General features: G+C 34.1%; 1 protein-coding gene across 1 annotated transcript; it reads right to left on the bottom strand.

The window, feature by feature from the left end:
* Nucleotides 1-1,824: 1,824 nt before the first annotated feature.
* On the bottom strand, nucleotides 1,825-6,335 carry LOC135837222 (vesicular glutamate transporter 3-like). Its single transcript, XM_065352429.1, has 10 exons — nucleotides 6,166-6,335; nucleotides 5,902-6,076; nucleotides 4,532-4,762; nucleotides 4,279-4,453; nucleotides 4,039-4,178; nucleotides 3,823-3,943; nucleotides 3,608-3,738; nucleotides 3,398-3,540; nucleotides 2,338-2,458; nucleotides 1,825-2,230 (listed from the first exon to the last, which is right to left on the bottom strand). Exons 1-10 carry the CDS (start codon nucleotides 6,225-6,227, stop codon nucleotides 2,060-2,062), a joined length of 1,470 nt encoding a protein of 489 aa, XP_065208501.1. The 5' UTR covers nucleotides 6,228-6,335; the 3' UTR covers nucleotides 1,825-2,059.
* Nucleotides 6,336-15,725: the final 9,390 nt, after the last annotated feature.

Raw genomic sequence — 15,725 nt, 5'->3', positions numbered from 1 at the left:
TGGTCTGTTGAAAAAAAATGAATTGAGAAAAATTATATAATAAATCTATGAATCAAGGTTGATATATTAAAATTGAACAGCCACATTATCGAAAATTTAAGTGTCGAAACAAATGTTAGCGTCTGTTCGTGGGAGGTAATGAGAACACAATTGAAAAACAGAAAAAAAAATTAAAACAAGAATGTGTAAAATGATGAAAAAATGTAGGGTTGCAACTAAATTTTGAAAAAAAAAGAAGAAAAATACGACAAGAACAAGAAAAAAATTAAGATGGTAGTAACCACACCTCATTTTGATATTTTTACTTATCAAATATTGATAAGACAATTCAAATTAGCGTTTGTTTTTTGCATTTGCTGACTCGGTTACAGATGGTAACAAGTATAGTAATGATGACATGTTTGCATATTGAACTCCGCATTGGTTTGAATAATTGAATTTTTCCAGAAAATAGAAACTTACTTATATATTTTTTTTGAGAAAAGATGGCAAAAGCCACACTACTTTAAAATGAGGAAAATTAAAAAAATCATGAGATTTTTATTTCATTAGACTATAAGTAATTCAGAGAAGTTCATTACAACCAAGTTTCGCCGAAGTGTTTCATACATATTGGGCTGGCTTACATTTTCTTTGATTTTTCCGATGGTAATTTGTTCAAGAATTTTCTAGCTGCAGAACTTTCATTTTTCTTGCCAGCTTTGAATTCAATTTAAGCCAGTTCGATAAAATAATATCAAGTTTTCCTCTTAGATATGTCAATGATGATTTTTTTTCAATTCGGAACTGTGTGTTTCTGATATTAAACGAATGTTTTTGGTAAACTACCATAAGAGAAGAAAAATTTTTTTAAAACACATTGATGGAAGAATGAGCATTTTTTCCAAAAAAAATTCCTGAAGATTTGGTGAATTCGATTTACTTATGTATGTAAGTACTCGTATTTTTTGGTGTTCCTTCTGTTATACTTGTGTGCTGTGGTGTTTTTATGTGAACAAGAACATATATTATTATTTCAAAACTCCCGAATTTTTGAGATTTGAATGTAAAATTTGGATAGGTATTTCTGCACTTTTTCACCTTTTTTGTTTTGTTACTTTCTCTTCCTTCTGTTATAAGTATTTGTGTGATTTGGTACTTTACAACTCCCGAATTTTTAAGATTAGAATGTGAAATTCGGATATTTCTGCACTTTTTCACTTTTTTTGATTTGTTACCTACATACATTCCCTTAATTTTCGATGTGAACATTGAGAATATGAGTAATCGATGAGTGTCCTTCATAAGTGCTGCCTCGGTAACGTCTTGTTATAGACTGAAATACTTATTTGATGTGGAATAAGGAAATTTTTTTTGACATTTTGAGAAGAAAAAATTCAAATTTTGATATGAGGTTAACTAATGAAAGTCATTTTTTTGAGAAAATTATTTGTGGAAAGTCAATTTTTGGAACAAGAAATGCGGTTAACTACTAAATATCATTTTAAAAAAAATTGTGGAAAATCACATAAACTAGTTTGAAATTGAGTTGAGGGTATCCGGGATGATAATCTTCCCAAGAAGCAAACACAAACGGCAAACTCAAAAATCCTAGTCCATTCAATAGTATAAAATAATTTCAAGAAGAGCTTGTTCATCGCTATGATGAATGATCGAGTGAAAATGGAAAATGGATATTTCGGAGGATGTAAATTAATTCTACGAGTATATTCGATTCGTAACTCCGTTCAAAAAATTTATTTTGGCTCTCTATGTCATGTACATTGTACATATGTACTTACATATTATCTTCTCGTAGATTATTCGTGGAATGAAATAATAATGGCTCGTAAAAAGATTTATTTTTTTTAATGTTGCGCAGTTGATTTTTTCGAGTACCTAGGTCAAGGTACAGGTAAAACTTTGAAGGTGTTTAGGATTCGACCGTCGTAAATATTTTACCTATTTGTTTATCAGTTTTACAATTTTTTGCGAACAACTTTTAAAAAATTTTAAAAAATGTATTATTTTGAATTGGGCTTGTATTTAAAGATGGAACAATCGATGGTAAAATGATGAATTATGTTCTGCGAAGTGATTTTTTGGTCTGATTTTCGTGAGCGAGATCATCCGAACTTGGCGACTTTGACCAGGATTGAGCTTCGCTCGATCCGTAAAATGCAAATATCACAGCACTTAGCATAAGTATCGCGCTTGACAAAATGAAACAATTATCCCACTCTTCCATACTCTACCGAAAAAAAGTATCAGTTGGAAATGAAAATCATTTCTTATCGAAAAATGTACGTAGGCCTATGAGTAGATTCCTTGTAAGCTGACGAATTTTTGAACACTTACTCGGTTGGTCGTCATGTATCCTGTCGTTTCTCGTGCTAAAATACAACTCATTGAAGAAACGAAATTAACTAGTCCAGCCACAGCTCCGCTACTGTTTGGAGCTACACTGATGATGATTATTCTGCGAAAAAAATTCTCAGTGATTTTACTCGTATTTGCGTATTTGTGAAACGCAAATTAGTCCAAAGAAGGAAACTGGCTGTCAAAAATATTCGAGCTCAGGCACCTTCAAACCTCTTGGAGACTGACATGTCATTCAGTATTTTAAATTTTTGGCAATTTTACAATGTTTGAGAGCATTGTGGAGGGAGAAGGTCAAAATGGTCGAATTGAAAAAAAAATGAAGCAACATTTGAACTCAGCGTGGTGCAATGCCTTCATATTGGATCAGATTCGTACGTAATTTATTTATTTTCAGGGTGTTAGTTCTGGTGGAGTTTTTAGTGCCCCCTCACAGGTCCCATTTTGAAAAATAAAAAGTTTCCCAAATATAAAGTGTCCCTGTGGAGTCAAATTGTAGAAAAAAGATAGATATTCGAATTCAGTGACTTTAAATCGCGGTGGAAATCGATTGTTTTTGTACATTTTTATTGAATTTTGGGAGGCTTGAGACTCACTGAGAAGTGGGAAGCGCGGCATCCAAAAAATGAAGGGATATTCGAAGTCAAGCAGATATCCTCGAAAATTTTCAATTTAGTGATCCATTAAATCTGCGCCATTTGTTGGTATTTTAATTAGCTTGAGAGGACATGGTGAAGGTTGAAGGAGTTCACATAGAATCTAATTCGGGGTCGTGTCATTCGGTGCTATTGAGATCCCATTTTTGAAGGTATAGTTTGTTGAAAAGAGATATTAAACGAGTGTGCACAACAATTTTTTCCAACTTTTGACTTCGTCATTGACAGTTTGTTGTTGAGCTTTTATCTTGGAAATTCAGTTTTAAGCGTTTCAAATTCCATCCACTTTCAATTCAAAGTTGTGAGTTTTGAATGATTTGATATTGAGAAATCAAAGTGGTCTCGCAGGAAAAGTGCCTTAGTAGGTAGTACATATTACTTACTGCATGATCAGAATAATGATGCCTGAAAACATCTGTATCAGACTGAAAGCAATCATCGACACAATGAAATTGGAAATGATCACACTACTCAAGAATAGAGCGCTGCAGATAGCAAATGAACCACCAATCACAATTTTGTGCATCTATTGACACGAAATATTAATTCAAAATTGTGCTATAATTTCCGAGTCAAGAGTTCACAGCTCTCACCAGTGTTATTGGTATATTGATTTTTCTGCTGTAGTCGAGTAATATCCCACAAATTGGTATGATGAAAATACTGACTGCGTTGGGAACCGAAGAAAATATTCCTATTTTTTCAATACTTTCCACAGTTGTGTCTATAATTGATGGAACAGAGTTTAATTCGTTAATATGTTTTGAATACCGATATTGCTCGGTCTCAATATTTAGTATTCACTCACCGTTGAAATACAAAGGCAGAAAAGTGATTACGATGGTTACCACCCACCCGTGAGTGAACCTAACCACAAACAAGGCCCAAATTGCAGCTGATAATAGCATATTTTTGTATGGATGTTTAACCTGCGAAATAATTCATTTTCATCAGTAGTTAGGGTGAGTGCATCATCGTCTTAAAGAGAACTTCACATCATGGGTATGTGCTATGAGGATATTACATTTTTTCGCGAACTAGTTGTAATGTTTTCCTGTTGAGATTCGATGTATTTTAGCTCGGCATCAGAAATCCATTTGTCTTCCGAAGGTTGATTTTTCATAGCAATGAAACAACATAATGATGTAATCAGAGAAATAGCACCTGAGAAATGGGATCGAGAATTAATTACAACCTTTACCAGGTATCCAATATCCATGTCTGTTTTATTCATACTTGTTGATGGTGAAGATACTTGACATACCTGTGGCGTAAAATATCATTGGCCAGCCCCATCCCTGGGCCAAATATCCGCAAAATCCGTGTACAATGGCCATACCCACTCGAAGTCCACTTATACTGTATGATGTCAACTTTGATCTTTCATTTTTCACTATCCATTTAGAAGATACCTCAGACATACTGATGATGATGAGATTCTGTAAATATTACCTATCAAAGGACACTTGCTTTCTAATAAACCATATGAAAGGATAAAATCCAGTGTGAGAATTAACCTCAAACACGCCTGTGAGAAAACGAATCGCCAAGAATAAGTAAAAATTGTGGTGTAAGGTGATCGGATGAAGTGCAGTTGTAAACCCAGATAGCATTAGGAATAAAGCACAGCTGGTTGCTCCTCCTAGTTTGGACACTATGTATCCACCCATGAATGATATTAATCCTCCATAGTAGAACATGCTCAAAACTGATCCAACAGTTCTCGAATCCCAGTCGAATTCTGGAGGCTAAAACATAGCAGGGCTGAACTAGGAATTATTTTAGTAGAAATGATCAAAAAAGTCGTAAAAACGATACTAATTCCCCAAATCCAAATGATTATTTTCAGCCATTCTGGAGCCTCCAGCGCGATTTTTCAATTTCTCCGGAATTTTGAATATGCTTCAGAAGGCGTGAATATGAATTTGGGCAGCTAAAAATTGTGTTGTGTTATACTTGACCAGTTTAACGAGTTTATCCACATTTTTGATCTGATTTTGGGAAGGACACCTCAAGAGTGGTTATTTTGACCAGCTTTTCTCGTAGGCACCCAACAATAAGTGATGAAAATATGCAAAAAAATCCAAGGTTTCCCATTTGCAAGAAAATTTTCGAAAGCACGAATCGCTGTATTTCGTCCAGAATAAACCCCCTAAGGGCGAATTTCACCGTTTCCAGTCATTGGAACCTCCTGATTTTTTTTGTTAATATTTTTACTATTAAAAAAGCTGGTCAAAAAACTATTCTTGAGGTGTCTGTCCCAAAATTGGCTCAAATGTGGATAAACTCCTTAAACAGGTCGAATATAACACACAACTCGATTTTTAGCTCCCCAACTTCATATTTAGTATTCACGTCCTCTGAAGCATATTAAAAATTCTGAAGAAATTGAAAAATCGCGCTGGAGGCTCCAGAATGGCTGGAAGTGGAGAAATTTGGATTTGGGGAATTATTATCAGTTTTAGGACTAATTTTGCTCGTTTTTACTGATCATGTACATACTTTTTTGAAAAAAAGCATAAATCATTCTAAAATAGTCAAATTTGAATTTTCAAACGTTCGCCTAAAATCGAAAAATGAAGTTGGGCTGCTGAAAATTTGGTTTTGAGGGTTTTAGACCGCGCTATTTCCAAAATTGCGGTCATGTTGATATCGGAGGGTGACACCTCAAGAGGTTCCCTTGTCAGATGTATTAAATTCAAAATCACATTGGACAAACATTAAAAGGTGTGATGATTTTTAAGCAGCCAAGTGGTAAGATGGATCAAATTCGAAATCACATTTTGTGGATTTTAAATCTGTGGCTCAAAATGATATAGATCTTGTTTAAATAAAATAACAAAATATAACAGCAACGCATTCAATCAATTAAATTCCTGGTACTTACTCTAGTTGTAGTTAGATTACTATTTCCAATTTTTTTGCTCGAAGTCATCTCTACCACCGCAATACTGATATTGAATCGTATGAAAGTTGTATTCAGGTAACATAGGAACATGAAAATAACAACCAGGAGTCGTTTTGAAAGCCATAGTGAAGGTGGTTTTGGTGCTGGTGTTTTTCTGCAGAAAAATAACGGGATGATGTGATCAATGTTGGGTGATTTCTGCTAAGAATTTTTCAATTGATAATTTAGTTCAAAAATGTTTACAATAGACTCTCTTCCTGTAGCATTGATCCATTTCGATCAGTTTCTTCATGTGGCTGCTCCATTATGTGTCTTGAAATTACAAATAGGTAGGCAGTGTGAAGTGCTTTTTGTGCATGCTGCTCGGCCTCTCGCCAGTCGTTTTAACATTGAACTGTTGATCTGAATTTTTTTCCCCAATTTGCCTCTTTCAAGTAGAATTGTTATCTAGGTTTATTTTACATGTATGTGTACTTTGTGTTGCTTAAATTGTGATTGAAAAGCGACATGTGTATGTTTAATTTAGAAGATACAGTTTGAAAACTCATCACGCGAGACAGCTTTAGAGATTAGTTGCAAATTATGCTCTCGAGTGCTACAAAGTTACATTTATGATCATTATCTATTGCCCTTGAATTTTTTAAAAGCCAATTCAGAAATAGTTTGTATGGAATAAGTGAATTTTAGGAAGAAATGAGGAAAGAAAGAAATTCACTGTGCATTGTGCAACATTCGGATGCTACAAAGTGACCTGCTATTCAAAATGAGGATATTTTTTTTTTCAAGGATGACTGAATGCAATGTGATAAGTAGGTAGTTTCGTTTGCTAATGAAAATATAGAGGGTTATGTTGGAATTCTTAAGATTTTCTCTGCTAGATGAGAAACATTTCAAAATTTCTAAAAATGGTTTTAAAATTTTTGAATTTCAAGTTCATATTCCAGAAAGACGCCAACACTTGCACCTCCTCGCCACAAAAACTGTTTCAAGTAAAAATAAGCCATGAAAAATGAGTAATGTATTGAAAGGCAGAGCTGAAAACCAAACATATGCAGTATTTTATGATATTTTTCAAAGTTTGCTGGTTTTTTCATCAGAATGAACTGGATCATATTGCTGAATGGGTGTATTTGAACATCCAACTTGAGAATATTTTTGTAAAATAACAAGTTCATCTTGGTACCTGAAAAGTTTCAGCCAAAACTACCTATGGGAATACGATGGATACAACTTGGTTCTTATTCAAATGTTTGATTTTACATTGAATTTGCCCAACAAACAAGAATTTTTATTTGTACCTATAGATTTGCCATCCTTATAGACACTGTACCTGCGGGAAGACAACGAACTGGCAGCCATCTTGGCTGAATTACATGTGTCATGCCAATTTATCCCGCTGGGTGCTTTTGGCTGCGCTGGTGTGGAATTCTTGAACGAAGTACCATGCGAACTGCGAAGTACAGCGCGCGCAGCCAAGAGCATCACTACCATCCCTCTTCCCCGTTGCCTGCAAACTGAAGTACAGCGCAGCCAAAATCACCCAGCGGGAGAAATTGGCATGACACAAGATTTTACTACTGTCCCTTTTCCCCGTTACCTGTAGTTCGGTGTCTTACCCGGAGGGCACAGGTACAGTGTCTATAGCCATCCTATACTTGTTATCTTTTTCGAAGATGGTATTCTGTCATTTCACCCTTGCTACATATATTCGTTCGAAGCCGGACTGCTATTGTTATTCAAATTTGTCTCAATATTGATCAAATCATGCCTCAACTTAGGTATTTTTACCATCCTCGGAAGTATCAGTTTTCACATTATCTTTGGCATTGTTTTCTGGTATCAATAAAAGATTAAGAAGATTGATCCAACTGTAGAGCATCGCAGATTTCATGAATTTCCATCCATTCACTCGCTGAGAGAATAAAATCTGGCCTCGACACCTAAATTTTCACAAAGATTTTTTTTTTATTGAATCTTGCCATCATGTTGTGTGTTGACATCCACCTATAGGTAAATTTCAAAACAGAATGACGATGTAAAAGTGTACCAATCATCATCATAATATCAAAACCATACAAACATTATAAAATCAAGCAATTAATAGAAAGGAATACCTATGTAGGTAGAGGTACCATGGTACCTGGAGTACTCTACTCACCACTAACCTGGTTTCATTATTTAAGATAAAACTCTTCTTGCAACCATTGGTTTTCAATAAATTTTGCAATAGCTGGGTTTGTAATTTTTTCATAAGTTGTTGTACTTTATGAACGATTGGAAGAATACTGCGGCAGTTCTTCAAGCCATCAATTACTGCTAGTTGCAAAGTATGCAGGCCACATCGGATTGCTGAACACAATCACATACATCATATTAAAATTGAAAAATAATATCTATATAATAAAATTACAATTAATTAAACAATTTTAACAGCGCTCACTTTCAACATCTGGGAAATCAATCTCAAATACTTTTGGTTGATTTGGATTATCATCACATGATCTTAGAAATGGTGTTAAAGGAGTGGAGGTAGTAAAAATCATTTTCAAGTGTGGAGCAATATTCCAAAACGCCCTTAGTCCACTTTCTGAAATTTTAGAGGAGAAGGAAAAAATGTGGTATGTAAGAGGTTGTGTTACATTTGGCATCCGTGATTGTTCCCTTACCTACCAAAACACTTCCATGGTGCTATGCTTTATATAAATTTTTACGCGATATGTTGATTAGTGCCTCTGAGCAGTCATGAAAGTGACCTATTGTGACAAAGGCCGTTTTGGAAAATTTTTTTCAAAATGTAAAGTGAGTAATGTTCCAATAATGCAGCTATTTTTCAGCTGTTTGTCAAGATTATTATTTTTTTAAAAAGTTGTTTTGAATACCTGGAAAGAGTATACGAGCTTGAGAATGAACCAAAAAGGTCCAACGTTTCATGAAAATAACAAAAATGCACGAATTTTAATCAATTGTTCGTTATGAATACAAAAATGAATTAAAATTTTGAAAACTACTTTCTTAAAAATAAGTGCATAACAAACATTATTTAACAACAGTCTTTGGACCTAAACTTTTAAACATACAAAAATAAATTAAAGTTTGAAAGTAAACTTTCTTAACAATAAGCTAATAATCAAACATCATTTAACAAAAGTCTTTGGACTAAACTTTCATGAATACAAAAATAAATTGAAATTTAAAAGTAAACTTTCTTAAAAATAAGCTACCTAATAATCGAACATCATTTAACAACAGTCTTTGGAATGAAACTTTTTTAACAACAGTCTTTGGAATGAAACTTTTATGAATACAAAAATAAATTAAAATTTGAAAGTAAACTTTCTTAAAAATAAGCGAATAATCAAACATTATTTACCAATAGTCTTTGGAACTCAACTTTCATGAATACAAAAATAAATTGAAATTTAAAAGTAAACTTTCTTAAAAATAAGCAAATAATCGAACATCATTTAACAACAATCTTTGGAACTAAACTTTCTTAAAAATAAGAGAATAATTGAACATCATTTTAACAAGTCATTTTAACAAGTCTTTGGAACGAGTTGGATTCTCAAACTTCTTCTAACAGCAACATTAAGTGGGTTAGGTGGCTTACTTTGTAACTTTATTCTAATACTGAATGGAGTTTTAGCAGAGCATTCAGCTTTTTCTTCAGAAACATTTCATTTAGCTTTGGTCTTACTTTTTTTGTACAAGTAGCTGCTGTAGCTTTAGTTGTTACTTCTTTCTTCGGTATCGCTCATTTTATATCATCCTTCACTTTTGTTGGTTTACTTATTTCAGCTTCATAAAATGCTCTTTCTTCATCAGTCAACTGGACAAGTTGAATGAGCTTCAGAACATTGTCTCATTTTTTAGCAGATACTGAACTTACACTTGGCAATACTAGCAGCTTACGATTTAAAAACTTTGGTACACTTGGTTTTAACATCTTGTACTGCTTGCTTTCTCCAGTATATATGAGTCACTGACAGCTACAGATCCGAAAAATTGTCTCGAAAATTTCCATTTACGGTTCTTCTGCATACCCAAGCAAGCTATAGGTTTTAAGCAACTTTCCGCCAGTTTTTTAAAATTGTGTATTATCCAGTCATCACTGTAAACAAAAACATGCAAAACGATCGAATACTTCTTGATATTCTGCTGGGGATGTAATTACAGTCTTTTTCCATAGTGCTTTCTCAACGTGACCGAAAACACGATCAGGTGGTAAATACGAGTGCCCCTTCACAGGTAAAAAGTATTGAATATCGCTTATGTGTTAATAAATTGCCGGATTATGCATTTTCCAAAGTAAGTAGCCCAGCATCGTTGCGTTCTTATTTTGAGCAGGACAGCAGTCTGAAAATAGATGAATACTTTTATAGTGGGTACAAGAGATCCATTTCTTGATGACATTTTCAAAACAGTGGTCCAGTGCCAACACCACTTCATTACTACCTTTTCCACTGTCACTCTCAAACCAGGTGTATGTGAACACATTTTTAGGACGAATATGGTGTGGAGTATGAATAACCGCCATAAAGTTATACAATCCCAATTGTCGGGAATAGTATGCTTAGCCCACATTCGTTTTTGGAAGGGATTGCACTTGTTGCATATAAAACGCTACAGTTAACACATCGCGATCTTCCCCTGAATCTTTAAGAATCTGATAAAACTGTTTGGCTCAAAGTCTGTGTTCGCTCAAGAGAGCAGTATTTTCCTCGATGTCAATATTCAAGTTGATTTTAGATTTCTGCGTTTCACAGTGTGAATAAACTGAATGAACATCAACTTTTGGTGGGGTAAATGCCAGGTTAAAACAATCGTTGAATATTCGTTTGAATTTATGTAGCGAAGCAATACTCCTGTTATTGGCAATACATTTGGTTTTCCACATTCGCCACAACTTCGTAATACTGAGATCTGGTGGAAGGTACTGCTTTGTAGATTTGCCTTGGCCATAATGACTTTATGTAACTTTTAACTTTTTAATGAACTTCTACGAGCGACTCAGTAATGGATAGCTGACTCGGAGCTACTCTGCTTCCACCGGGACACTCTTTCTTAGCTGACTCTGAGCTACTCTGCTTCCACCAGGACACTCTTTCTTCACTTCTCCAGTACGGAAACAATGTTTATTAACGTTATTTATTCTTTTTCTTGCTATAATTTGAAATCATAACAAAAAATCAAAAATACAACTTATTTTCAAAGAATTATTCAGAATGAAAAATACTGATGACACTATGTACAAAAACCAGTAACAGATTGAAATGTAGCAGCGCAAACAACAGCTACTGATGTATCTTGTTTTCGTATCAAATATTGAGAAAGAATTTTACTTCTCAGAGTATCTTTTGGCTATCGTTGACGAACTCCAGAATATGGCAACATGAACACCCCAAGATACTTATTTTGATCTTCATACGTGACATTAGAGTATAAGCCATCATGAAACGCTATAATATAATAATGTTAATAAATTATTTTTCATTATCGGTACTTCCATTAGTTCCTCTGTTGAATTTTGATCGAAATATTATTCAGTATTTCAGTATACGAACCTTGTACATCATCCATTGTAAGTTGGTTTGCGGAGCACCAGGTAAGATCAGCATGTTTGCATGTAATATATGGTTTGGGTCTAGTGTCTCAGCTGTTCCTCAAGTCCCTTTTAATGTTTTTTAACTACTTAGATTTGTCTCCACCAACTTTAGAACCTCGACTACTTTCTGATGCTGTTTCATTCTGTCAGAAATCAAAAACGTATAAGAGTAAGGTATCAGAGTTGAATTGGTAAATAGTATGAGTATAATACAGTGTTAATACTTACCATTTCGTAATTTCTTGACCATTTAGGAAAAAATTATGAGAAAATTAGTCGAAGAAACTTGATTAAAACACATTTCCAACAATCACTGGATAGAGGCCGTTTTGGTGGGACTTTCATTTTTTAATTTTTTTTTGAATTGGCTTTTTAGATGGGATTCGCGCTGTATTTGGGTAGGTTGGAAGTGTAGGTATGAGTGGACATACTTTATCCACCAGATGGTGCCAAAAAACCCAATTTGAAAAAAATGGTCTTAAGTGCATTTTGGAATATTTGTCCTTCGGTATAAATATCAGTGAAGCCGGGATTCAGGAAACATGCTAAGTGCCCTGAAAATGAAAATTGAGTTAAGACCGCTACGACGTTCTACATCAAAATCAGCACCTGTTTAACCTACTTACGATACCCAATACCTACTTTTAGTACTTTAAAATCAGGCCGAAAGATAGCGCACTCTGTAAGTGCCATACCTGAAAACGTAAGGAAGTATGCTAAGTGCCGTTTGAGCCAGCCTATCGAATAATTGTTTTCTGTACAAGTATATGAAGTTGAACCTGCTTCTATTTGTTAATACGGAAATTACTCGAAATTTTGATCGAGGACATAGGTATTTGAGGTGAGGAAAATGATCTACGTAAAAAACTCTACAAGATGGAGTTGGTTTGAAAGTTTTCCGCGCAATAGAAAAAAAAGTATAAAAGCTCAAAGTAGTAAAACTTTTTAAAAAATATTATTTTTTCGAATTTTTTTGTACTTAAATGCAATTTACTCGAAATTTTGATCGAGGACATAGGTATTTGAGGTAAGGAAAATGATCTACGTAAAAAACTCTACAAGATGGAGTTGGTTTGAAAGTTTTCCGCGCGATAGAAAACAAAATATAAAAGCTCAAAGTTGTGAAACTCTTAATAAAATATTATTTTTTCGTGTTTTCTTGTAGTTAAATGCAATTTACTCGAAATTTTGATCGAGGACATAAGTATTTGAGGTAAGGAAAATGATCTACCTTAAATTCTGAACAAGATTGAGGTTGTTTGAAAGTTTGTCGCGCCATAGAAAAAAACTTATAAAAGCTCAAAGTTGCAAAACTCTTGAAAAAACATGGTTTTTTCATGTTTTTTTGTATGTAGTTAAATACAATTTACACATGTACTTGAAATTTTGATCGAGGACATACTGGTTTTCATGTTTTTTTAGTATTGTCGAATTTCGAGCTTTTAAAATTAAAACCAACTCCCTCACCTCAAATACCTATGTCCTCGATCAAAATTTCTGGTAAATTGTATTTAACTACAAAACAACACGAAAAAACCACATTTTTTCAAGAGTCTTTCAACTTTGAGCTTTTATAAGTTTTTTTCTGTGGCGCGGCAAACTTTCAAACCAACTCCATCTTGTAGAGTTTTTTACGTAGATCATTTTCCTTACCTCAAATACCTATGTCCTCGATCAAAATTTCGAGTAAATTGCATTTAGCTACAAAAAACACGAAAAAACCATTTTTTTTCAAGAGTCTTTCAACTTTGAGCTTTTGTAAGTTTTTTTCTATGGCGCGGCAAACTTTCAAACCAACTCCATCTTGTAGAGTTTTTTATGTAGATCATTTTCCTTACCTCAAATACCTATGTCCTCGATCAAAATTTCGAGTAATTTCCGTATTAACAAATAGAAGCAGGTTCAAATGCAAAAAAGGGTATTTTTCTATACGTGAATTGTTCAGTTTAAAAAATCGAAAATCTGGCTAATTTTTTCATAGGTTGGCGAAAAATAGGTGAAAGTATGCTATGTGCCTTGGTGTTCATAGCCACACACCAATATGACGTCACAATCACGGTTACCCACCTTTAAACGCGAATATCTCGAAAACAGGTTTAGGGCACTTAGCATGTTTCCTGAATCCCTGCTTCATCTATTTATTTTTTTGAAAATTCGCGCATTCATAATGCATTATAAATCTATTTTTCCTGTCTATTCTTAGCTACTTTTCATAAACCTAGGATTAGGTACTTGTGATGATGCTGAACACGATTTCATTGTTACTTTTTGTGTCCCAAGTGTGCCCACAATTATTGTTGACTACTAATTGAAGTGAAAAATCGGAGTAAAGGTCAATTGTATTGAATTCTGTATTGAATGTGGAATAGTTCCAAAATGTACCTATTTATTTTGTAATGATGTTTTACTGTATAATTCAACTGAAATTGTAGGCGCACCTTGGCGCTGAAATTGGTACTGAAATCATGTTCATTGTCATCACAAGTGGGCCTGGGTTCATGAAAAGTTTCTGAGATTCGCTAGAAAAGTGTGATTTTATTGCATTATGATGTATGCATGAGTTTGTAATAAAATTGATACTTGTACCTATAAAAAAGATTATCACTACCTCCCCTTCTTCACTCACTTCAATCTATTTGTAATTTGTGAGCTTGAAAATGACATGTACGTAGAAGTATCATTTGGCATATCGTCGGTTGCCTGAGTTTGAAAAGCTCCTATATGCAAAAATCAAAATTTTTCACTGGAGCTAAAAAACGTCTGTTTGCATTTCCAGAATATGGTTTAATTCTTTTCTTATTGCTTCATTTTTATCTTCTGTAAGCTTTTAAATTGATTTTGAGATGATATCATCATAATTGCCTTCAATAATCTTAAAAAACAGATAAATGAACACATAGGAAGGAAGTACATATTTTTGTTTTTTCGAAATCCATAAGAGAAAATTACACCATGTTCAGATGATCAATTTAATGTTTTAATTCAAAGTAAAGTAGGTATAATAAAAATGATTTCAACTCAATTCTAATTGGCATATGACAGAGACAACCTTACTCTAATTCTAAGTAACATTAGGTAAATTATTGTAGAAGGAAGTGCTTAAGTAAGGTGCACCGGGGGAAGTCCGAATTCGGGGTAAGTCAGAAAAACTGCTGTAGCTCTTAGAGGCTTATATCTGCCGAAGCGCTACCCAGGGGTAACTTGAGGGTACTACCCCTACTTCATCACAGCATAAAAAATTTCGCGACCCAGTTTCATTTTACAGGCTTTTCATTGGTTCATTTTTAGTTGCTGTTTTGAATTTGATTTCAAATTGTAATCAGTGTTTTTCAAACTGCTTTTTACCTCAGAAGAAATGATCAGTAAAAGTGATATTATAAGTGAAAGTATTCCTAAAACAATAATGTAAAACCCCAAGTATTCAATTTTTGTTAATTTTCAATTATTCATTATTTATATCGCTTTTTCTGACTCACCCCCTAAATTAGTGCTAGGGGGTAAGTCAGAAAAGTGAACATTGATAATTAGGATTCGACTTCATCGATGTGTAATACGTAGAATAATATGTTTTCGAGGTCGTAGAATCCAAATCTGGAGTTATTTTTTTTGTAGGAGTTGGGGGTGAGGCGTGGGGAGGGGGAAATTCTAAATTTTTCGTACATTATTGTGTAATATGTCGATTGATATGTTTTCGAGGTCGTAGAATCCGAATCTGCAGTTATTTTTTTTTTGTAGGAGTGGGGGGTGAGGCGTGGGGAGAGGGAAAATTTCGTATTTTTCGTACATTATTGTGTAATATGTCGAATAATATGTTTTCGAAATCGTAGAATCCGAATTTGGAGTAATTTTTTTTGTAGGAGTGGAGGGTGAGGCGTGGGGAAAGGGAAAATTTAAAATTTCTCCCTTATTATCGTGTTATATGTCGAATAATATATTTTCGAGGTCGTAGAATTCGAATCCGGAGTCATTTTTTATGGTGAAGATGGAAGGTGAGTCGTAGGTTCGCATGGGTGGGGCCCTCTCCGCAAACGGTGATACTTGAATAGCACTCGACCCTAAAAACTAGCTCAAGATTCGAATTCTGCGACCTTGAACACATATCAACCAACATGTTACACAATATTATAGGCAAAATTTGAAATTTCTCCTCTCCCCTTGCCTCGCCTCATACCCCTGCGAAAAAATAACCCCAGATTCA

This window comes from Planococcus citri, chromosome 2 (genome assembly GCF_950023065.1).
Source record: "Planococcus citri chromosome 2, ihPlaCitr1.1, whole genome shotgun sequence".
In the NCBI taxonomy this organism is placed as follows: Eukaryota; Metazoa; Arthropoda; class Insecta; order Hemiptera; family Pseudococcidae; genus Planococcus; species Planococcus citri.
The sequence above is the reverse complement of the archived record's forward strand: the minus strand, read 5'-3'. Positions and strand labels throughout refer to the sequence as shown.